Source organism: Carettochelys insculpta, chromosome 4 (genome assembly GCF_033958435.1).
Source record: "Carettochelys insculpta isolate YL-2023 chromosome 4, ASM3395843v1, whole genome shotgun sequence".
NCBI lineage: Eukaryota > Metazoa > Chordata > Testudines > Carettochelyidae > Carettochelys > Carettochelys insculpta.
In genome coordinates this window covers 18,014,647-18,039,834 of record NC_134140.1, presented here as the reverse complement: position 1 = coordinate 18,039,834, position 25,188 = coordinate 18,014,647, and the positions used below count along the sequence as shown (strand labels likewise).

The 25,188-nt window shown below is 38.1% G+C and overlaps 1 protein-coding gene across 2 annotated transcripts in view; it reads left to right on the top strand.

The window, feature by feature from the left end:
• Positions 1-24,775, top strand: part of LETM1 (leucine zipper and EF-hand containing transmembrane protein 1) — a 60,299-nt gene extending 35,524 nt beyond the window's left edge. Inside the window, exons 7-14 of one of the 2 annotated variants that reach the window (XM_074992330.1) lie at positions 1,595-1,714; positions 2,229-2,360; positions 3,199-3,378; positions 3,996-4,151; positions 9,647-9,781; positions 10,760-10,950; positions 17,506-17,644; positions 20,764-24,775. In XM_074992330.1, coding sequence (XP_074848431.1) covers positions 1,595-1,714; positions 2,229-2,360; positions 3,199-3,378; positions 3,996-4,151; positions 9,647-9,781; positions 10,760-10,950; positions 17,506-17,644; positions 20,764-20,913 — 1,203 coding nt within the window. In that variant the 3' untranslated portion in view covers positions 20,914-24,775. Of the gene's footprint in view, positions 1-1,594; positions 1,715-2,228; positions 2,361-3,198; positions 3,379-3,995; positions 4,152-9,646; positions 9,782-10,759; positions 10,951-17,487; positions 17,645-20,763 lie in introns of both variants that reach the window. The other variant, XM_074992329.1, reaches the window with a different exon arrangement.
• The last annotated feature ends 413 nt before the right edge of the window (positions 24,776-25,188 follow it).

The window sequence follows — 25,188 nt, the reverse complement described above, 5'->3', positions numbered from 1 at the left end:
AAAGTGTGTAGTAAAATATCTTTAAATCAGACTTTAAGTGCTAAGCAGTGGGTAACTTTCCCTATCATGACTGGCAATCTCTGTGTTGAAGACTTCTAGAACTGAAATATATCATGTTAATCGTGAGTATGTTAGATCCGATTACGTTGACAAAACTGTTTTGGAGAAGCTTGCATAGTGTGTGACTGCACAAACAGTGCTGTTAATTGAACACTTTTCATAACTGCCAAAGTCCAGTAGGTTTGATTTGTTCTGAAAAGCCCGTCATGTTTGAAGGAAACTCACTTTTCAATTGTGGGAGTTTTGAGAAGGCAACTCTTCTTTATGAAGGACTTCTAGGCCGTGTCTACACTAGCAAGTGTTTTCAGAAAAGCCGGACCTTTTTTGAAAAAACTCTGAGCACCTGCACACAAAATGCACTCTTTCAATCTGAATTTGAAAGGAAGAGTGCCTTCTTTTGGGGAGTGGGGGGGAGTAGTGTATAGATGCACCGCAAGCCCTTCTTTCAAAAGAGCTGTCCTCATGGTGCTGGATTTTTTTCAGTCCCTCACCTGTTCTTTTGAAAGAGCAGGGGCTATGCGTGCACTCTCTGTTGAAAGTGCGGCATGATCTTTGAATCCATTTTTTTTCTGTGTGGATGCGATCTTTCAAAAGAAGAAGGTTTTTCAGAAGATTTCTTTTGAAGGACCACTGGAGTATAGACATAGCCCTAGAGACAGATAAATATTAGCCAATGAAAAATGCAACATTTTTCTGATTAATGAAGTCACTGATGTAGGCAGTACATCTTTGACTTATGTCTCTTAATCACAGCTTGTTAACCCACCTCTTGAGTTCTTAAAATCTGTCCTATAGGGGTCCATGGACACAAAGTGGTAAGCATGGATTTGATAGGAATACACCCATTTGGAAAGTTCAGCTATATGTACATAACACTATGTTGTTTCCTTTGTACCCATAATACCAGTTTAATCTTTTGATTTATGTGGGCTTCCTGATGGATTTGTGCTTCTATCTCCCATTAATAACAATACAAGTAGCTCATTTAGAATAGAAGAGAAAATATTTTTCATGTCGAAGAACTGATTTTAAAATGTTTATGAAACTCACTCCTCCCCTCCAAACTCATGCAGTTCTGGAACTTAAGACAATTAACTCTGCTAGAAGGAGGCAACATAATGTGGTCGGAGGGTTTTTCTACACTTACCTGCACCATTTTTCTACTTCCATTATGCAAATAGCATAGCTGAAGTTGATGTACCCATGTCAATGTCTTGCATGCAGTAAGGTTGATGGGGGCTAATCTCCCCTTGACACTGGCTACTCTTATTATATTGTTGGAGTGCCAGTATCAGTGGGAGCAAGCTTGGAGATCAATTTATGGTCGATGGCTGGTGGATCAATGCTGTTTTTTGATCCATCATGCAATGGCTACAAGACCTAACTTTGTCCCAAACATTGTGGCTGTTTTTTCTGTTTATCACAGCAACCTCTAGTGGTTATTTTAAATATCTAGGTAACATGGTTACTGTTCTCCTGTTAATATTTTTACATGTTCATTACATGTGTGGTATTCATTTTGTATCTTGTATAGCTGATTGCAGAGGAAGGAGTTGACAGCCTTACTGTTAAAGAACTGCAAGCAGCATGCAGAGCAAGAGGTATGAGAGCTCTTGGCGTAACAGAAGAAAGACTAAAGGAGCAACTTAAACAGGTATATATCCAGTAAGATCACTTCAGTATGTATTTAATTATGAAATAGTAGTGTTCAATTATGAAACAGTAGTAATAACTGTACTGTGTAAGTATATTACAAAAGTGAACAACACGGATGTTGGCCTTTTCTGAACTGTTTTTACTCTTTTCCGTTTATAAAGTAATGTACATTATAGAGTTTTCATAAACTGTGGCTTGTGTCTCAAAGAGAAACAGTTCTAAAGTTAATGAACACCTGATCTACCTCTTATCTCTTTTTTTTTTTTTTTTTTTATCCCATAAATATCTTTAATTTAAGATAATTCAGCTTTGGCATTTGTTGTATGTAACAGCTTTTATCTAAAGTTCTCAGTTCTGGTTGGGATAAACTTAGTAACTCAAACGTTATAATTTACGTGTGTGTGTTTTATGCTGCATCTGGAAAATGAGTGGCAATGTTCAATTTGCTCTGGAATTCCTATTTTTATGTGCAATTAAAATATAACTGTATAGATATATCTATTGCATTACAGTGGCTAGACCTGCACTTGAACCAAGAAATCCCCACCTCGTTGCTTATTTTATCGAGAGCTATGTATCTTCCGGATACACTTTCGCCAGCTGATCAGCTCAAAACGACACTCCAGACACTACCAGAGAGTGCGGTATGTATTGCTTTATATCAGTGTTTCTTAACGTGGTTTTTTTTTTAAAGGACCTCCTTTAAAATAATAAAAAAAAGTACCCCCAGTACCTACAATTTTCAGACACAATTTTTTTTCTACTATTGCACATTTTCTACTATTGCACTACACACATTTGTTCTGGTGTGTCAGAGCAAGCTGCACTGCAGTGTAGTGTTACTAGTATGTTTAGTATTGTAGATCTTCTGAAAACATTTTCTGAATGATTGCCTGAATACTGCACAGCAGTGGTTCTCAACCTTTTCTGCTAAGTGTAGCCTTTCAGTAGTCTGGGAACACACAAAAACAAAGTTTCACCTCACTTTTAAAAAGTACTTGCTTCTGACAATCGGACCTTTTGCCTCTCATGTTTACCATAAATTATAAAGTAAATGCATTAAACTGTAAATATTGTATTTAAATCTAGATGTGCAAAACAGAGCTGAACAAACATTTCATTGTATGAAATTTGTTTGTACCAACTTTGATGATGCTTTTTTTATGGAAGCCTGTTGTAAAACTAGGCAAATAGCTAGACGAGCTGGTGTTCCCCCCCGAAAGACCTCTGAGTACCCCAAGTGTACAGGTACGCCTGGTTGAGCACCACTTCTTTATAGCCCCCCTTTACATTATCTTTCAATGAAAACTAGTATCTGAAAACGGGGGTGTGTGTGTGTGTGTGTGTGTGTGTGTGTGTGTGTGTGTGTGTGTGTGTGTGTGTGTGTGTGTGTGTGTGTGTGTGTGTGTGTGTGTGTGGATGTCTGAACGATATAATTCAAAATATAGAAGTTTGTTCATTTCATCCTTCTGATCTGTTTAGGCCAAAGAGGCTCAAGTCAAAGCAGCAGAAGTTGAGGGTGAAAAAGTAGATAATAAAGCTAAGCTGGAAGCAACACTTCAGGAAGAAGAAGCAATTAGAAAAGAAAATCAAGAGAAAGAGATGGAAAGAATGTCTGAAGCTGCTGAGAAGGCCAAAGAAATCCTTCAGGTTGCAGCAAGTGTAAGTGCAACGTCCAGCTGTTGAGAAATAAGTGCATAAGTAACAAAAACATTGGAGACTTTTGGGATTTGTAGTGCATCTGTTCGTGGTTTTGTCTGTAATCACAAAAACTTCTAATGTATATTGGGAAGATGTGGGACATCTTAAAATATGGGAATCAGAGGGAAAAGAAATATAAAAAACAACCCTGCAGTGCATGAGATTTACCATGTAACTTAAAATGCCATTTCTGTCTGTTGTATTTGATTGTTACTTGGAGGCAACAGTAGATACTTCTGGTTTCTTTAAAGAGTTTCAAAATCTTTCTGATCTAAACCATTCTTTGCATTTGTATTTGCTAATATTTAACATTAAAAATTTGAATATATGTGATATAACACTGTTTACTTGTTTGTGGAAACTTGAACATTATTGTTCAATGAAGGCAGGTCTTAAAAGGCATGTTTTTGCTGTTTTCATGAAATAGGCTTAGACACCTGTAACTGAAACTGATCAATTTGCAACTGGCAGTAATTTTTATGTTGTCTTGGAACCTGTATCTAATTAAGCAGATGATTCTGAAAAATGAGAAACATGATATTGTTTTGTAGTAATGAATGAATGGTTTTGCTGTTCAGAAAGAGGTGGAGTCTACAGTGGATCTTGAAGCAACTGCTGTACCCACAAAGAAAAGCCAGATAGCTGTGGATGCTGAACATGAACTGGCTAGTGTGGATTTAACAATGCATTCAGAGACCTTGAAAGATACTGCACCAGTATTAGAAGGCATTAAGGTAATTTTTGGTATCGGAGTATTTGGTATTTTAAAACTGATGTTCAAAATATATAAGCTTACAGTGTAAAATTATCACTGCTTTCAGAGACAAATGAATTTCCTCAACAGAGTTCAGTGACTGGAAAGAAATAACAGCAGACTTGATTATTTTAGCTTTCTTACCTCCTGAAAAGAAATCTGTCTAGCCCCAGACCCTTAGGTTACCTGCATGCAGCGACAAAGAGAACCGCTGAACCTGTCCACAATTTTAAAACATGTCCATTTTGTGCTGCTGATACTACCTTGTTCTGAGGTTGTTAGCAGTGCCTCTACAAGTTGTAGACCTCTGCACTTCCATTTATGCTGTTACTGTTTGTATAACACCATTGGGCAGAAGGGTACGTGTGGCAGTTTACAAAATGGATAAAAATGGGTTTCTTCCCTGAAAAGCACAGCCAGAAGGTGGATGGTCTAACTTCTAGAATTAGGAGATTTCCTTGTTGTATATTTGTATGTATATCTTCAGAAACTCAAATATGTTTTCCTTTGTGTGAAGATTAGGTAACTGAGAACAAGTATATGGCCCCTGGTCTCCATCACAGTGTAATTCCTAGCATTCTGATGTTTTCGTTGAACAACAACAGTACTTTCATTGGATGTACAGGGTGCACAGAGTCAATGTGCATAATCAGCGCACATGTCTTCATGTGCGTTTGCTTTAGGTGCATGTCTCTTTTTAGTAATCCTGGTAGGGGGGGAAAAAATTACATTTATGGAAATCAGTGAAATTTGGCAGCCCTGCATGTGCACAACAGTAAACAAAATATCTGTTGGGCCTCCTTATAGAATCCCTGTGGGCCACAGGTTGCCTACCACTCATTTAACTATTTAGCAGAAGATCTGAATAGCTGGAGGGCAATGTTTTAAAATGGGGAGTGAAGAGGTTAGATGCTTGGTTCACTGTCCCCAAGCAAACACAACATATAAACATAGATATAAGTGCTTTTCTGGATCTTAAGAATAAAAGCATGTCGGCTGCATCTACAATACATTTCCACCTTTGGAAGGGGAATGCAAATGCAGCCAATTGGAAATGTAAATGAGGTGCTGATTTGCATATTGTGCACCTCATTTGCTGTTCTGGAAGTGCTGTTGTGGGGAGGGCGGGAAACAAGCAGTGTAGACAGGATTCATTTGAAAGGAAATCCCACTTTTGAAAGCACTGCTCTTTGTGAAAAATATGAGGAAGAAAGGTGTTTTTGAAAGTGGGATTTCCTTTCAAGTGAACCCTGTATACCATGCTTGCTTTTTTCCCCCCAAAACAGTACTTCCAGAACAGCGAGTTGCCACCATTGTACAACTGAGGTGTGTGATATGTAAATTAGTGCTTCATTTGCATTTCTGATTGGCTGCATTTGCATTCCCCCTTCCAAAAGGTGAATGTAGTATAGACACTGCCATACTGTGTTAAGGGACAACAAAGCAAGCAGTCCAGTGGCCCCTTAAAGACTAACAATATTATTTATTAAGTAATGAGCTTTCATGGAAAAGATGCCGAAGAAACGAGTCTTTCCCACAAAATCTCATTACTTAATAAATAATATGATTAGTCTTTAAGGTGCTACAGGGCTGCCTGCTTTGCTTTGCAAAGATAAAGACTAACGTGACTGCCTTATGTTAAGGAAGAATCTTACAAGCTTCCCAAAACACAAACTGTTTTGTAGAGGGAACCTTCTTCCCAAGAGCAGAAAATGCGACCTTCTCAATTATGTATACTTGTTGCATTATTATCTGAAATTGTTGGAAATATACTAAACAGGTGATTTGGGTCTTCACCAGTCAGCTGTACTATGATCTTAAATACTGACAGCCTAGGACACTAATTCGTCATGCACAGTAGACTACCCTCACTTTCATAGAACAAAATAGTGAACATGACACTCCTCAGAGAACTCTCCAAGAAGATTACTGTTACAACCCCAAAAGCCTAGAATATAGTTTTACAGTTCTTTTTTTAAAGGGATGGTAAGGAAAAAGTTATGAATTGATCAGGAAATGGCACTCAAAACACACACAACTAGTTTCTTTTTTTATTTTGTTCAGTGGATATCAAATTTGCCCTGAGGAAAATCTTGTTTGAAAGTATAACTGTGCTCTTGGCTTCAGGCATTCTGTTACAATTGAGGAAACGTATTTATAAACAAGGATCAGAGAGGTAGCTGTGTTAGTCTGTATGTTTGAGAACAAGAAGTCCTGTGGTACCTTACAGACTAACAAATATTTTGGAGCAAACTTTCGTGGACAAAGACCTGCTTACTCTTGCATTCGACGAAGTGGGTCTTTGCCCACGAAAGCGTATGCTGCAAAATGTCTGTTAGTCAATAAGGTGCCACAAGACTTCTTATGTTCATAAACATTTTTCTTAAAAGGAAAAAAATCACTTTCAAGAATATACATTCTGTGTGTATAATTTGTACTCTTCCCCCATATCCCCTCAAATAATCATTTTGTGGAATTCTTCATGAGTAGTACTCTGAATTATGTTCTGTATTTTCTAGTTTGCCTTATATTTAACATTTTGAGAACTTTTTACAGTAGTGGGGTGTTTTTTTTTCTTGCGTGTGCGCGTGTGTGCTTGTGTGCTTTATGTAATTCAGTTTAGACTAGTATAGAATATCTGCTTCATATCGTATTTGTGTTAAATTTGTATCCAGAAACCTTACATTACTAGTTATTTTCTTTCATGCTGCAAAGTTTGAAATGTGGCAGTGGTGTCTAGGCATTCAGATTGGGAACATGTTTTGCATTTCTAATGTTAGAAATTGAAGTGTTTTTAGCTGATTGAGGATCTGTTAACACTTAGAATATTGCTGTATAAAAGTTTTGGGATTTTTTTTATGCTCAGTCTGGGTTTTCTACCATTTTGTGGAAGTGTTTTTGGTGAAGGACAATAATGTGTGTGGGTTTCTCCCACCTATTCACAAACCTTAAATTTTAACTTGTATCTGAATTTCTCTGTTCTTTTTTGTTAATTATTGTAAAATTTACTTTTGTTCAGGGGATGAAATGATTAGATTTCTCTAAATACCAGTGCGATTACAGGTCCAAACTGCTAACTTTAAAAGCATATTTTAAATATCAAATTTCCGTGTAGGACATCATCACTGCATTAGTAAAAATAAGGTTGTGTTCATAGCAAGATAACTCCAACAAAGAAATTATATACGGTAGTCACTTAAAGTGTAGTGATTCAGCGTTCTCTGGAACACTATAAACAATACTGCTTACTGTACCAAAAAGTTCACCATTGTCTTTGAAAGAGGTGATAATGGACAACTAATATAACGTCAAGTGCCAACATTCTTGAGTGTAATATGAATAAGGGGAAGCAAACTTAACTGGATTTTGTTTCCTTAGCAGAGGCTTCAAGGTAACCCATATGTTTTAAAACAGTACCTCCACCCAGTTGTGAAGAGTTTGTAAAGATACAGCATTTAGTGGAAGCAAGGAAGAAATTGTGCAGATATATTATGTGTGAATATCAATAAATATGTGGCAGAAACTAAGCAGCTGTCCAAGGGAGACCAAGATTCAATTCTGGAATGGGAAAGAATTGTTAAAACATGATTAAAATAATTTGAGAACTAACTCTGGTATGGGCACCCAAAAAGAGTGGGTACATTTGGTCAGAGGCTTCCCAGACAGTAGTTCTGTGGAATAAAACTTACTCTTATAGATGAATAACTTTAGATACTTTCTGAAACAGTTCTTTTGTGGATTAAAGCAGTCAATTTAAAAGAGAAGCTGCATGGATGAGTTTGTGCTAAATGACTGTTACTTTGTCTTAATTCTGAGACTTTATTACCTTAAATTTTAGAGACACCATTGAAAATGTACAGGGAGATTGATGGTAACTGTAAATTAAAAATCTGCCAAAATTTCACTTCTGACACAAAGAAGGTTCTCATTATTTGTGAGCTGTTCACTGGTGATTTCTGAAGTGTTTATGTAAGACAGAATGAAACAGAGAAGCACTCTGTGATATGATTTATGCAGTAAATGACATATAAAATCAGTTACACAAGCATTGAAAATCCAGAACTGGTTGGGTTCTAAACAGTGTAAATGCACACTGGTATATATGATTTGTGAAATACTGAAAATTTTCTTGTGCAAATGTGAATTTTTCCTGAAATAAATAATAAAGAAGCATATTTCTCTGTCAGAAGTGCAAAAGACACTTTTTGATATATTAATGGGTGATGGCTTGATGAATTTTTTTCAGGGAAAAGTACCTATTCTTATGCTGCTGATCGGTAAACACATTTTATCAAGAAGGGTCAGAGCTGTCATCTGGTTATTGGAAGAGAGCATTATGATCTGGTCTCAGTGTTCATGTATCAATGAACTGGGAAAAGAGAGATGATAACGATGGGGAACAGTCACTTTCCCATGAAGCAAGGGGCTGAAGTGCTTTTTTCATAGGATGGTCAATTAGAGCTAAATGTCGCAAATAATCATCACGTTTTACAGTCTTGGCTGCTTTTCTGAGCCAAAATAATATGCTATGCTATTTTTCTTGTGGATTAATGCAAATGTGTTTGCTTCTATCTTTATTGTAATTTTCTGGCGTCCAAAGAGATTACTATGTTCCAATTCTGTTTGTGATGAACTACTTTTTGAATCTAGCTTCTGGTGGTCTCATTTCATGATAATGGAAGGTTAGGAATTTTTATTTCGAGTATTAGGTGCTTAAAAAGACACCAGTTTATAAGTTGCACAAGTCTGCGGAAATGTGGTACCTTCTAATCTCACAAGTATTACAAAAGATCAGTATAAATTTTAAAAAGATTAGAGGAGGAAGTTTATTTTTTCCAATTGCTGTGTCCACTGAAGAACTCTTTGGCAGTCATTTCCATTGTTTCGTCTGTCATTCTTTCTTTTCCTCTTGTATTCTTACATACAGGAACAGAGAGGACAGAATCACGCTGGCTATGTCTACACTAGAGCTTTGTAGGCAAAATTGGGGTTTTGTAGACAAAACTCATGGAGCGCCAACACACAATGCAGTTTGTCAGCAGAAACAGTCGACACAAAAGCTGTGTAAATGCCCTGGGGGGCCCTTTTATTGACAGAGCAGATCAAAAGATCAATCTGCTTTTATATGCCGAGAAAAGTTTTGTCCAAACAACTCTTCTGACAGTAGCTTCTGTAGACAGATACTTCTAGTGTAGACGTAGCCACAGTGTGTGAACAGTAGGTCAATTTCAGAAATTGCCAGAGGGGACTAAGGGACAAATATGGCATCTTTAATGCATTTTTTAAAAAGCGGTTTGAGTTCAGAACGACTCTTCTAATATCTCTAACATCCATGCACCAAGCTCAAAATACCAACTGATAGATTATACCTGCTTTGAAACCTAAAAGAATACCAATTCACACTACGTTGTTTTATTTTTTTAAAGAACAGATTAAAAATGAGTCCTATACTCATTTGGATATTTTACTTTTCAGGGTGAGGAAATAACCAAGGAGGAGATTGACTTGCTGAGTGATGCTTGCACCAAACTGTTGGAAAAGAAGAAATTGCTAACAAAAGAAAAGGAGGAGCTTGAGGAGCTAAAGGATGATGTTCAGGAATATAATGAAGTAAGAATGGGTTGGTGAAGGCCTGTTTATATATTTGCGCTGTCCATACGTATTCTTAAAAATAAAGAAAGAAATGAAACCAAAACCTTAAGCCATTACAATTTATCCTTTATATGCCGAGAGAGCCCCAAGTAGAAATTGTTAGAAATTGTCCTTGCTCAGCAGTTGTGCTATTCCTGGTAGAATTTTATTACCTATGTCTCCCCCCCTCCCCACCAAAAAAAAAGACGGTGCACAAGATTTTAAAAATTCTGCATATTTTATTTCTCAAAATAACACACTCTAACTGCTCCAAGTTCAATTATTTTAATAGTTTATTTTAAATTACTTGTACAGTGTGTCAACAATACAGGCAACAGGAAAAAAGATTCCACCAGTAGTTGAAAGTTTAAAAAAAAAAAAAAAACACCAAAAACCTCTATAACCTTCCAGTTGGGACGTGAGGACTGTGTGGAGTCCCCAGAATCCAGAAACCTGCTGGGCACACTCAATATCCCAGATGCCTATACCCCCTCCTTTTCAGAGGCCCACTGTGGTACTGAACCATCAGCAACCTTCTCCCCACAGAGTCCATCGACAAGTTAGCCCCCAGCACCTTTATTCCCCCTCCCCTCTTTTTCCCCCAATTTCTTTACTCCCTCACCAGGGGACATGTTGTGCAGTCCTGCCCTTCCTCAGCATTAGCCAGAGTTGGCTGGGTTTTTCAGGTTCTCTCCCATCTCCAGAAGAGTGAGGTTTAAAAAGCAGACAGCCAACAGCCCTACTAGGCTGGGAGCTGAGCTGTGCAGAGTTCACTGCCCATTTGTCTGCCAACAACAACTGCTTCCTCCCCTGCTGCAGCCTTTTTGTTTTGCTCAAGACTCCTGCTTTCCTTTTTGGACATGCATAAATTAGCAACAAATATATCTCCACATGAATGTGTGATTGGTTTTTTTTTTTTGTTTTTTTTTTTTTTGTTTTTTTTTGAATCTCCTTTAGGATTTGCAGGAGCTAAAGGAGCTGTCTAAAACAGGGCAAGAAGACATAGTGGAAGAGTCAAAGGCAAGCAAGAGGTTGACCAAAAAAGTGAACCGGATTATTGGACAAATTGACAAAATTATCAGTGAATTAGAGACAGACCAAAAGGTGGTTGACGGACAGTTGGACAGTGGTACTAGTCCACCTATTGGGTAAGTGAATAAGGGCCATGTACATCCTTTTGTTTTTAAAAAAAAAAAAAAAAAAAAAAAAAAAAAAAGCCTCATTCATCCCCATCAGCTTGTGTGCAGGCTGAAACATGAATTTCTTCCTTCTTTCTTTGTTTGTGGCGAGGGGGGGAGTAATAGCAACTAAGTTATTTTGTTTCAAAATGTTGATGTGCAGTTCAGTAGTGACTGCAAATTTAGTATTGTGGGCTCCGCTCTGTGTCTCAGTAACCTCCCTTTCAAAGCTGGAAATACATAAGTGATGGGCATCTTCCCAAATTCCCAGTAGTCTGAACTTTGAGAATCAGGAAGGATTCTTTGGTACCTTACCTTCTTGTGCTTGACACCAATACAGTAGTCCCTCAGGTCATGCGTTCCCATGCACCCTCGCATAACTTGAATTTCATGTAAGTCAGGGCATTTTTTTTCCCCTGGCAGAATGTATGTTCTGCAGCTGGGGAAGCAGCAGGAGCACCTGGAGCTCCTTTTGAAAGGTAAGTCCTGGTCTTGGGGCAGGGGGCAGTTGGGGAGAGGTAAGCCTGGGGTGGGTTAGGGCTGCGGGGGGGTGGGGGGGCAGGGAGGTGGAGTTGAGCTGGGGCTGCGTGGCCCTGTAGGGGGTGGGGTTGGGGGTGGTGTGAGCCAGAGCCAGGTGTGGAGAGATTTGAACTGGGTCAGGACAGGTGATGTTGAACTGGGGCCACAGGATTGAGGGTGAGGGGTGTTTTGAGTCTGGACCACATGAGTCTGGGGGAGCGGGATTTTGAGTTGCATTTAACTTGTGTTAATGCAATTTGAGCGCAATTCAAAATTGCATATTTTGAGGCATTACTGTAGTAAAGATTCTGCGGGCCAAATTATGACCCTTTGCAGGTACTAGGTTATAGCATTGTTGCTCAGTGCAACTTGGTAAACAAATGAGATGCACAACAAGATACTGAGCTACTTACTGTATTCTGTCATAGTTGTGTGGACACTCTTGAGATATTAAAAAGCAGTAAAATCAACATTTGTCTGTGAGGTAAGCCAGTACCATGCTGGAGAAATCAATGGGAACAGATCTGATGTGAGTAAGAAGGTGACAAATTTACATAAACCCTTTTCAGAAAAGACCTTTCCTTTATCTTGACACATTTTCTGACCTCCAGACAAATTCCATAAAGGTTTTATTATGCAGGTGTAGTGCAACTGTCAAACCTCTGACACGTAAGCATTTCTGATTTTCAGTTGGAGTCTCTCTCCCTTCTGCCTTCAAACCTAAGGACACAACAGGTCTCAGCCAGGCTTCACAATCAATATTGGGACCTGATTCTGCTGCTTAGTCTATAAATACAAAAGACAGTTTGTGTTCTAAACAATTTACATTCTATAGAGGGATGAGTATTCCACTTTTTATTTAATTCTGAACTTCATAAAGTCTTCACTCAGCTGCTAGTTTAATGTCAGTTATTTCAAGTTCTGTTATAAAATTAAGACAAGTATAATTTAAGGTAGTTTAAGAGGAATCCAGCTGGTGAACATTCTTAGATGATAAAGTATGGTTTATATATTATAACCTGGGTTTGCTGTTTAATTGTTATGTCTATAAAACCATTCATTTATATGCAAAGGTTTCTTTTCTTGTAGGGAGATAGGAAATCATCGATCAGTCAAACTTGTGGTTCCTCACATTTCTGACAGCAGTGTGTTATCTGAACAAAGTGTTTTTACTATATGGTCAACTTAAAGGACTTCACAGAAATCTCATTGTGCTAGGTTTTGTTGTAGACACATTGTTTAGAGTATTTACCCATTAGGGGCTTAAACCAGCTTCAGTTGAAATGGATGGAAAATTATTTGACTTCAGTGGCATTTGCTTTATGTGTAAAAGGATTCTTTTGCTTTGGGTGACCATATTTCCCTATGTGAAATACTAGACACCTGGTAAAATAGCTGGGAATTAAGCGACTTCAATGGCAATCTGTTAGAACTGTGCAGTGCCAACATTCAATATAATGTTAAGTTGACTGATCACCAATTTTAATGATATACTGCATTATAACAAAAATAGGTAAATATTAAAAATATATGTCTACAGTTAAGTGTCAGAGGGGTAGCTGAGTTAGTCTGTATCTTCAAAAACAACAAGAAGTCCTGTGGCGCCTTAAAGACTAACAGATACTTTGGAATAAGCTTTCATGGGCAGAGACCTGCTTCGTCAGAACCCCAGTTAAATGGTTATTGCTCTATAGAAGTGCCTGCCCTGTCCTCCACCGTGTTGGCTGGTAGTGAGAGCGAGAGAGGCGGGGGTGCAGGAGCCGGAGCAGCGGGTGGGGGGAGATGTGGGGGAGGGCTGGGGTGTGTGAGTGAGCTGCTGGAAATCTGGGCTTGGGTGTCAGGAGGCCAAGAGTCAGAGACAGAAGGCAGGAGTCTGTATGGGAGCAGGGAGGAGCCCTAGGGCTGAGTTCTGGAACAGTGTAAGCCATTTGATGTTTTTGAATGCACATACACACTTAAATTTCACTGGTGTCAGTGGATTTACAACAGATAAAGTATGGTACCTAATGGTTCAAAAATCCCATCCCAAAGAAGTGCTAGAACTTGATGGAAATCACTTACCTGGAAATCCAGCTCTACTTGAAAAGTCAAACAAGCAAACAGGAGCTATGATAAAGTTCTTCCAGTTTTTAATTTACCATGCATCAGTTAGTAAAGTAGCACAGGATGTTTTTTTAAAATATTGATCAGTTTACAGACAGCTGCAAAACTCCAAAATAATTATGTTGTAGAAAAAATTCTTTTCCTTCTAAACTATTAAAACCTATGCAAATTGGGGCAGAAGAACTCCCTACCACCACCATATTTCTCCCATCACCTTACCTTTTTCCACCTCCTCTCCAAGTGTGGCGGTTGTGGTTCTGGGGAGGGGTTGGGGTCCACCTGCCAACCTGTCTGAGCAATTTAAATAATCTGACCCTTTTAAATTGCCTGGGGTCCTGGGCACTTGCTCACTTTGCCCCCCCCATCAGTCAGTGGGCCAGGCTGAGCCCCCTCCCACACTCCGTATTCGTGGGCCTCATCCTGGAGCTGCCTCCTGCTGCACCACAAGCCTTCTATCCCAGGCTCTACCTCAGAGCATGTATTCTCCTGGCTGGAGCACCTTCACCCCATCTCACAGATGAGCCTTCTGTCCCAGCCTGGCCCCATCCCATACTCTGAACTCATTAATTTTGTGCTCACCCCAAATCTAGGGGGGCACACAAAACCTAATAGCCCTGGCCTCAAGAAGAGTTAATCCAGCCCTACCAGCCCTCCTGTATGAGTCACATTCCGTGTTGCCCTGAATCCTTCATGGGACTCCACCAAACCCAGGACCGCCCCCCATCTAACCCCTGGCCTGGGTCAAGTTGCCCTTTTACTCCAGAGACTTGCCTGTTTTGCACTGCCTGTGGGCTAGCAAGCTAAGTGCAGCTCCCCAGTGGCTGTCCCAGCTCCCCCCCCCCCAAGAGGCTGCCCCCCCCACTCACTTCCCCAGCATAGAGCCTTTCCCTCACTATCCCAATACTATTACTTACCAGCAGTGTTTGGGGTGGGCAGAGAAGTATCTGAGACACAGCTTCCTCTGTCTCTCAGGCAGCCTGACTCTGGCTGTTGACCCTTCTCCCCACCCCGATCTCCTTAAGGGCTGCTGGCAACAGTGTTTTTAAACAGTCTATTTAAAGAGACCCCCTGTCTCCTCCAGTCTCTCCAGCTCTAGACAGGCAACTTGTGCTGCTTTAACAACTGTCTCTTTAAAATTCAGGTCCCTGCTTTGCAACCTATGGGACAGTTAGCCTGTTTTTTAAAAGTTGGATGCTCTCTAGGGAGCTAAAAAAAAAAGAGAAGGACAGATGGGCACCCTGCTTTGCATGTCCTTGGAGTATTTGTGCATCTTTTTTTAGTCTGAAGTTTTGAATGGCTGCTTTTCAGCATTTCCTTTGTTGGCTGGTTTACAAAAAGTATGTGTCTGCTCCATTAGGGAAGAGGCTTTCTTAACTGGATGTGAGGTAATGGAATGAAAGCTATCAATTAAAAAGAATGAATATTGTATCAGATGGGAAAATGTCCATGTATTGGCATGAATTCTACTGAGAGTATACAATGGTCTTGGCAGACAACGAGCATTTCCTTGTAGGCATATCAAGTTGAAAAATATCTCAAGATTCTTGACCCTGTGATAGTGAAAATTAAGGGAATTGCTAGGTCAAATGTTGGAGCACTGTATGTATGCTCTTTGGGGCACTTGGGACACACACCCGGATCGCTCAAAATGGAGAGAAGTAATACATGATGGTCCCCTGCATTTTGAACTTGCACACCAAAAAGCTGAGGAAGACAAGAGGTACAGGAGGAAGGAAAGACTGGCTTCCAGTCATGGTCAACAGCCTCCTGCCGTACCTGGAAATACCTGTTTTGACAGTAATTGAACTTGTGGTTCAAGGGTCAACCTTATCAGCCACCTGAAGACCCACATCCCTGATGGAAAATGATCAGACTCTGCAATGAGTGATCATCATCATATTCTGTTTGTGTTATCGAAGTGTGAAAGAAAGGGTCAACCATCATTTATGACCATTAGGATAGGAAATTTTAAAGTAAGCTTGGTAACTCAGTACATTGGTCAGGCTCTTTTTTTCTGGATCTTGGGCTAATGTTTCATTTCATCTTAGTTGAATTTCCAAGCTACTACAAGGAAATGTCTGGGTTTTATGCCTTATCTAATGATTGCCAGATGCATCATGTTTAAAATTAGCTTAAATAGAAATAACCAAGATGTATCCATGGATAAATGTTTGCAGTCCTCCCTTTCACTTCAGCTGACTTTTACCATTTGAGTCTGGTCACGGCAGTGACCTCTATAACTGTAGGATAGCCATACTATTAGCAGAAGTACAGGATTTTTAATGATGGTCCAAAGAGACATCTTCCCACTTCTGAAAAATCCATCTGGCCAAAAACTTGAGGTTAGGTTGAAATAGATGGCTTATCTTACTGGATTGTTGCTTTCATCATCATTTTCATCTCTGGGTGACCTTGGGAAGTGTAAACTTCTTCGAGGGCAAACACAGGTCTTAGCCTACAAAAGGCAGAGATCAAAGCACCATGTTGCCAGTAGGGAGGCAATTTCTGCAGTGTTTTGAGGAATAACATGGAGTTCAGTCCTTAGTCTATAGAAAGCATTGTTCCTTTCAGGTGTGAGTAAATTAAGTCCATTTTAACAAGGTATTTGTGTTTGATGGATGGGCGGTCTACTGACTCTTTCTAGACATCCCAGTATTCAGATAGCTACTCTGTAAAAGGTTAAACCCAGAAATAGTAGTTCCTCTGATGGCAAGCAGTCTGGTGAGCCAATGGGAAGAGATGGGGATTTTTGAGTTGAAGCAGTTATCTGCTGTGTGAGTCCTTTGGGTACCCAGAGGAGAGAGGCATTGATAGCTGGTTTGGAAGTTTTCAGTCCTATTCCTGCCTAGAGAGAGAGGTTTGGATAGCAGATATGTGAGTAGAAAGGAAATGTTTAGTGGGACATGGAATTTTTTTTTCCCCCCTCCAGTTTGGGTTTGGTGTGGGACTTCTCAGGCTGGCTGATGTTACCCTTCCTCACTCCACTTCCACTGTAATTTTCAAACTGAATCCTGGGGAAGTAATTCTCTGTTTTTCAATGTACCTTTTTAGTTGCTCTGTAACACCTAGCCAACAAGCGTGTCATCTTTGTTTGGTTAAAATCATTTTTTTGTAAGGCAGTGATTTGATTCTTGTGTCCTTGAAAGTAGGAGGTTCTTTGTGCATGCATGCTTAAGACTGAGAGGTCAGCTATTAGAGACTGCAGTTTGTTTCCTCTCTGTTTTCACGTGCTCTCCTGAATACAGATTGATCTTGGGTTTTTCTCCAAACAGAGACATGCCAAGTGTGTCTTCCTAGGTTCTCAAAAGGGGTTTTCTCACTTGGGTGGTGGCAGCCACCTTCCAAGAGCAGGGACTCTGTAATCTTGGGAAGCTTTTAAGCAGAAGGCTCTTGTGGGCCCCCACCTTCTGCACTCGGAGTGTTAGTGTGGGGTACAGCCTTGACATATATGCTATTACAGTAACACATTCCTCAACTCTTGCCTTTCTAGGATTTGTCCTAATGGATTCTTCTGCCTGCTTTCTTCTCTATTTTCTGAGACCTACTTCTTTTGAGTTCAGCAGGATGACTGAGGCAGGATAATGCACCCTGAATGAATAGGCAAAATTTTTGGGTGCTGAGGAGCACAGAAGCTTTACTAAACATATTGCCATTGTCAGCAGCAGCTTGGATTTGTCTAACTCAGTATCAGGAAACCATAAGTGTGTGTGTGTGTCTGTCTGGAGGATGAAGACTTATCTGAAGAACTCTGCTAACTAAAAAAATTCATTTTTTTTGCTTTTTGTTTTCAGTTTTTGATGAGACTATAAACATTTTGTTCCCTATAAGATGTGCTTTACTATCCTTTCCTCTTCCTTCTTTGTAGTAACTGTTTGCTGTATACAGATTGTGTTTCCCCTTTAGGGAGAATCTAATCAGTATCAACGAGCTTATTAGTGTGATGAAACAAATCCAGAAATTTCCAGAGAACAAACTGAATAGAATTGCTGAGGCGCTAGATGAAAACAAGGATGGCAAGATTGATATAGACAATGTTACCAAGGTGAGTCTGCTGAACAGTTTCATAAAACAAATCTAGTATTACAAATTAGGAAACTGCTGAGTTTGGCTACATTTTACAGTTTTCACTTAATTTCATACTATTTTCTTTGCCCAAATATTCATTGTAATACTGCTGTGATTTTTAAAATATCTGAATTATAGATTAGTTTTGTTTTTTTTCATGCATGCTACCCAAGGCAAAATTAATGGAAACTTTTTGCCACTGCTTTGAGGGAATCATGATTTGTTCCATATTCAACATTTGTGTCTTCATCCCTAAACCAAAAGGTTTTCTTTCCCAATGTAAACCACACCTGTAGCTCTTAATGCTCCTCTGTGGAGGAGGGTATTATCTGGGATGCCTTCTGATGGCACTCCCAATCTGTCCTACTATCTAGCTGACTGGACAGGTTGTTTTTTAATTAAAGCCTTATGCTAGGTATTTATAAATTTAATATATGCATAATGCTTTGGCATACGAACATACTGTTTTAAAATAGTATTTGTGAGGGGCCAGTTTGTGTGGGCTGGCAAGGGACAGGAAGGAGGAATCATTTTGTTTCCTTAAAAGTGCTATGGGGTTTTTACTGAATACAAACAGTTAAGACTTGTATTTTAGCCAAAATTCTTCCCTCATATATTTAGAATACTAAACCATATGAACATGTGAGAGAAATTCTTCCTTGTGCTATGCATTTCTTAAGCCCTAGGGCATACCAGTCCATCAGTCATCCTGAGAAAGGAGCTATTTCTCTGAAGCTTCCTTGCTGTGGAGCTACAAAATCTCTTCACTGGTGAAGCTTCTAACCACGTGAAGTTTAGGACCTGTGTAGCAACAGAATTTCAGGGACCCTAATAATCTGATCCTCCCACCCCCAAGTTTCTTTTAAATACATAGCATTCCTTGTTAGTGCATTATGGATATACTGACTTACACTGTAAATACTGTCTACTTCCTCCCCTTGTAGATGTCATGTTCTGTTTTTCTGTCTCTTCCCAGAATCTTCCTGGCTCTCCCCTGCTGATGTTCTCCTTTCTATTACTCAGTAGTGTGGAAGCAGCTCTAGGGCCTCACTTGAAACCCATGTTAAGTTATTAGATTGATTTATTTGGAAGTAAATTTTTGTGTTATTCGCAAGTAATGGCTTACAGTGGCAATGAACATAGTAAGTGCAGACTGGAAAATACAATATCAGTCCTGCTGAATCGCATTTTTTTCTCCTTTTTTTCCTCCTCCTTAGTAAAATTCCACTTCTTTTAGACCTTAATTAAAAAAAAAAAAAAAGTCCTTCATGGCTGCTCTGAGCTATTGTTGCATCAAACTACATTTATCTAGTCAATTAAGTCTAAAAGACAAATCCTTTCCTGGTGTAATTCTACTAACTTCAGAGGCTTAGGTGGTTGTATGAAGGATGTTGTCCTTAAATCTCTATGCACTGTCATTGTCATTATGGAGCTTTATTGTATTTTATACAAGCATAACTAAATTTCTTCCTTTGTCTTCAAAAAGATAAACATTTTTCATTTTTTATTGTATTTGGGGTTTTTGCTCAGCATTTGGCTTGCCCTGAGGATCATATGTTTGTTAATAGTGTTTATCTGTGACAATGATGATTTTTTATATGTTGAATTTTATTTTTAATAAAGGTACTTCAGAAACTCTATAGACCCAGAAATGAGTTGGGGTTTTTTGTTTAAATTTTTTAAACGGAAGGTTTTTAAAAATATCACCTTATTTTCCTCATGCTTTCAGGTGATTTAAAACTTTTAATAGTAATTTATTTTAAAATCTAAAATTCTTTTTAACTTGGCAATGCGTTTTGATTTTTCTCAGAAGGTAGATTTTAAGTATCTTAGCACATTTGGGATGTATATAGTAATATTTGAGACACCATTATTTTAGAGTCTGTTTGAGACAACTTAATATTAGCTTTTGGTAAATGTTGATTTCATACTTTTAGCTCCTGTGTGGTACAACCTGTTTTTTAAAATTTTGTTTAAAAGCCAGTCCACATAAAGCATGGCCATCAAACTCACTTAGCTGACAAAAGCTGAATTTTACTTGTGATCTGTGGGCCAGAGTTTAAATTTAGGACAGTCATCAGCCCTTGGCAGATTTCCTGCTTCCTTTCTTTTGAAGGTTTACGCTAAGGTCAAGAGTATAAAGTGGCCTTTTTATACTGATTAATATGATTTTGATGTACCATCGTATTACTCCAGGTTCAAACCAATGTAATTCTGTTAGTTACTGGTAACAATACAATCATAAATCAAGTCCTTAGTTAATATTTTGTATTATTTGCTCAGTACTTTATTGGTGCATTCAGCATCATTCAGTACAGAAGAAGCTTTAGAGAAACCAGTATTTCTGTCCCTTTTGTCTTCCTTGAGTCTTCTTTCTCAATTTCCTTTTCTCTAGCAAATTTCATTCCCACTATGTGTCCTTCAGTTCCTGCCACTAAATGATCAGCAGTGAAATGTTTCATGTTAATTTTACAGAAGTCTCATTATTAAAATTTGAGCTAGCACCTCAGTGAAATTATTGCTGACAGGACAGTAAAACCAGAATACCTGTGTAGGCTACCTAGAGCCTGAAGAAGTGATCTGTGCAGGAGGTTTACACTCAGTTCATGTTTGAAGGGCTTTCCCCGCAATCCTCGCAATCAGAAAGACCTAATAATATTTTAAAAAATGAAAGTTCAGAATCTGAATGTCCATGTGGGCTGCCAACATAAGTACATCAAGCAGCCTAGATATGACACCCCTGACTGAAAGGTCATATACACTCTAGCTATTTGTAATTGTCCCTGCTGCACAGTTTTACAATATGTTATAGCTTAAACATCTTGACGGACATGCTGTTGTGAATCTGGCCCTTAATGTTTGCATGCACATACATAGCAAAATGAACTTGACAAAGACAGTTCGGTAGGAACTGAGCTTAGATCTTCAGTCACTTTACATGAGTCATCAAAAACGCACCAGATGCAACTAGCAGAAGAACTTGGTTTTGCTTAGGTATATGCGAGTGATCTCTTTCTCTCGTATCTGTATTTAGGATGTCAGAATACTTTACCTGTGTGAAAATTAATGTGTTTGTGGATTTTCTTTTTCATGTAGGTAGTAGAATTAATTGACAAAGAAGATGTGGATATCTCAACAAGTCAGGTTGCTGAGATTTTGGCACTGCTTCAAAAAGAAGAGAAACTGGAAGAAAAAGAAAAGGCAAAAGAAAAGACAGTGAAAGAAGCTGTGGAAGTAAAGAATTAAACTTCAGAATCTGAAGTCAAGTCCAAATTAACCAATATGGCTTTTCTTCTGATGCACTAAAGTCTGTAGATAGATATGCATATATTTATATCTATATAAATGCATAATTTTGAGCTTCTGTGATGATGAAAAATGTTATTTCTTTGAGGCGGTTCTAGTGGTAAATCAAAGATATTTTGGAATCCAATAATTTGTTTTGAAGCAAGGGATTTTTACCATCATTCATGAAGATGGCAAACAATATGATTCTTTAGGAGCGTGTTCTTTGCTGTGGAATCACGTATTTTGCAGTCATCATTGTGATATAGTCAATCTCTAAACTTGCTACTTTATAAAACATTAGTATAAATAATGTGTCTATCATGGAATAATATGTGTGAAGTCCTTTAATTCCTTGCATCATGTAAACATCCGATCAGCAATCGGTAAACAAGGTCCAACATTGTTTTTCTACTTCCTCCCTTAGCTTTTTGTATAATTTAATATGTTTTCCTTTCATTAAAATACTTTTTCTCTTTACACACTGCTGAAGAGGCTGTGGCATGAATAGAGTTTAGATTAGATTATTTAATTTTCCTGAGCTCCATATCCATTATGCTGTTGCTTTGCTAATATAGAATGTGGGCCTACTCTGATCTCTTGTGTGAAATGAACATTTATATGTAATTTTTTGTTAAGGGAAAATTCAATAGAACCAAAACCTCCATGAAGATTTGTTTTTTTTGTTTTTTTAAATTGGTGCCTTAAGCTTTTTGTGACTAAAAAATGTGTGCGGTTGCTTAAGTCAGTTTTCATAGTTCCGTATAAATTATCAAAGCATTCAGGAAACAGAAACCTTTAACATTCAAAATGTGTTTAGATAGTAAATGGAAGGGTTCATATTTAAATAGCTAAAGTCATTAGAAGGGACAAATGCCAATGGTGGTATTTTACGTATTTTTAAAAAAAGGAGTTATGGAAAATTTTTGTCTACCTGAACAGGTGTTTTTTACCTCTTAATTTGTTTCATCTCAGGTATAAAATCACTAGCCACGTGACAGTCAGAAAACATTATATAAATATGTTCATTGCACGGTCCTGCTTGTTACCACATTTGATATGAACAGCATTTGAGTACAAGGTTTGCTTTCTGATTAATTGGTTCTTTTATTCAGTTTCTTCTCTAAGTAATTAATTAAACGTTAGCAATTTATGTATGTGGATTTACTATGCCATGTCTTCTTTTTAATGATTTAAAACTCAAATATTGATGGTTTTCATATATTAACTTATTTTCTGAGCAGTCTGAATTTACCCTTTCAGATTTAATTTACCAAGGAATCTTTTCATATTGCACCCAGTAGTTTATAGTCAGTGTTTTGTAGATTGTCAGTTTAATATATGTTAAACCTGCTGTTTGTAGAATATTGTATATGGAGGAGAAGGGACTCTATGCTTTTTCTATAGTAAAAAATTACATAATGCCTCAAGTTTTGCCTGCCAAACAACGTAGTTCTTAGTTTTTCATGCTACTCTGAATTAGAATGACTGAAATGTTCATAGACACAGGATCGATAGGGTTACAGCTACACTGCAGACTAAAATGTTTCTGTAGAAACTCCTTCAAGGTAGTGGAACAACATATACTTTGGGCATTCGTAAGGCTTGCATGGTGGTGGACCAGCATATTTCATGAATTCCTTCTTGTACGTTTTGCTGCAGCAATGTACGGTTTGTTAACTTGGTTCTAAAATTAGCTAACATTTAGTTCACAGCTGTAGAACATTATTTCATTTTTAAAGAATACAGTTAGTAAAGAAAGGTGCTTACAATGGGTAATGTAACTAATCCTCCTGAGAAGTACTATAATTGCATCTTACTGAGTGAACTGGACATTTTGAAATTACAAAGTAATATGATCTTTGTGATACTTTCACTGTATTTTTAAACAGATAGGCATATCTGCTTTCTTTGTAAATAAGGGTGAGGTACAAATTCTGGCACAAAGTCAGTTCCAAGGTGTATATTTATAATTTGACTATAAGCTGTAAGGCTAAAACTTGTCCAGTATTCCATATTGTGGGCTGTACTTGTCAAGGCACTGAGACACTTCATCCTGGTAAGTTTGGTTGTGCCTTTGTTCATTTGAGGTATTAGGTGGAATGAAGCAGAAAGGAGCTCTAAAATGAGAGGAATATTCTTTAAGAAGATCATTATTTAATTTATTCAGATAAATTTACAGCTAACTTTTTTGTTCTTTGAAACGAAAGCTGAAAATTATATGTTGAAATACTTGAATCAATTAACTTAAAAGCACTGCCTTCAGTACCCTGTGTCAGTTTCCCGTGTCATCTGAAGAGATTTAGGTGTATCATGCCCACATTGGCAATAGCTAAATGTGTTATCTTAGATTTCTTATATTTTTCAAAATAATTTATGTAGCCTAGAATTTTTAATGGCTGGCTTTGTCTGCCATTTTAAATAGAAAGTAGGCAAAACCATGACAAGCTGGGCTTTTACTGCATGTTCTGCAGATCTCAGAAATATTTGGCAGTTTTCAGAAAATCGTCAAGGATCCTAAATCCAAAACCTTTCCTCATGGTGAATGGGGGTGGGAGTTTTGCAGGCTCTTCATTATTTATGGCTTACCAAAAAATAACAGTGCGGCAACAGACCAATTGAAATAGAGCAAAGTAGCGGGTCCTTTTACCTTCTTTTCTATGTCATAACTTAGGTATTTTTATCATATTTCATCAATTAAACAGTTTTCAAATGCCCACTTTCACTCAGCTTTTCATCAGCAATCACATGCTATTGTTTGTGCTGTGTAAGTAAACCTGTCTTTCAACTTGATACTGTAAAGTAAATTTCATAGAGCAGTAATCATCCTTAACAGTTCACATCAGTGTCTTTTTGAATGACACTTCCAACTGATAGCTAATAGGAGGCTTTCCACTGAGGTCCACAGGAATTGGATTAGACTTGAAAAAGGCTGTTTTTCTTACTTACCTCATTTGGTTTTGATGTGTATATTACGCCCTACCAAAAAGCACAGAAGAAATTCACAAAGCTTTGGAACCTTGAACTAACATCTTAGAAGAGACTTTTTTTTAAAAAGCAAGATCTTAAATTGCTAACCAGATGCATGAATCACCTTCAGTAACAGACCTGTAAGTCTGAGTTGTTTCCCAACACCTGAGGTTTTGGTATTCATTGTTTTTTCTAGTCCAGATATGATGCCAAAAGTGACCAGGGAGCTACATTCATGTAGGAAAAGCAGAGAAACTTAAACTTGGGTTTTGGAATATAAATGTTTTTCAAATATCTTTGCTAATATAGCTAGGGCCTCTGATACTGGAAAGAGAAATGTGCGGGCAGACCTATGCCTCTGCAGAGCTATATTGTTTTCATGGGGGCTGCAGGCAGGCATTGTTCTCTTTGCCTTTAAATGGTAGTCTGTGTGGACTGGACTGGCTCTTCTGATTTTGTGCAGTTTGGAATACTGCATGTAATTTATATGTGTGTATATATATATCTGTCTAAACGTATGCTCTGGTAGTGATATTGAGATATTTTACTATGTATTTTAAAAGCATTTGCTTACTTTGAACTTGAGCTGTATTTCAAATTATTTGGTATATTTTAAAGAAATCCCATATTTAATTCTGCTTTTTGAGATTTGTTGCTGCTGTTTAAGGCATTCAATCCATGTTATAACACTACCTTAAAATATCATTAGCTATCTGTGCTCTGAGCATACTGTTCCTAAACTTGCAACAGTACAAGGTGAAGATTTTTTGGGAAGTTTATTAAAAGGTGTGTAATGTCCTCAGTTGTAATAAACTTGTAATATTTTTACACCAGAGATCTTGTTTCTTTTTATATTACTTGACTTTTATTTATTGTTGCTCAGATGAGTAACCAGGCACAGGTCTGTAAATGGCAGATCCAGGATTACAATGGAAGGATGAAAGCAGGCAGATAACGTACTGAGGCCTAAAACATTGGCTCTTTAAGTGCTTGTCAATGTCCATTGCATATTAAGTGCCTTGTGCGCTCTTGCTGGAGATTTTTTCCCCCAGGTTATATCCATAGAGCTGGCCACAAATACCCATACTCATGTGCTGGTACAAGACTTCCCAGTTCTCTCTTATGTCCTATGACAGTTGTTGGAAAAAGTCTTCTCTCTTACTTCAGCAAGCCTTCTGCCAGTGTTGTTGTGTGCTTTTTCAATTATTATAAATACCTATAGTTGTTAGTCACCTTAAGAGATGCTTTCCCAAGACAGGCTGGGCT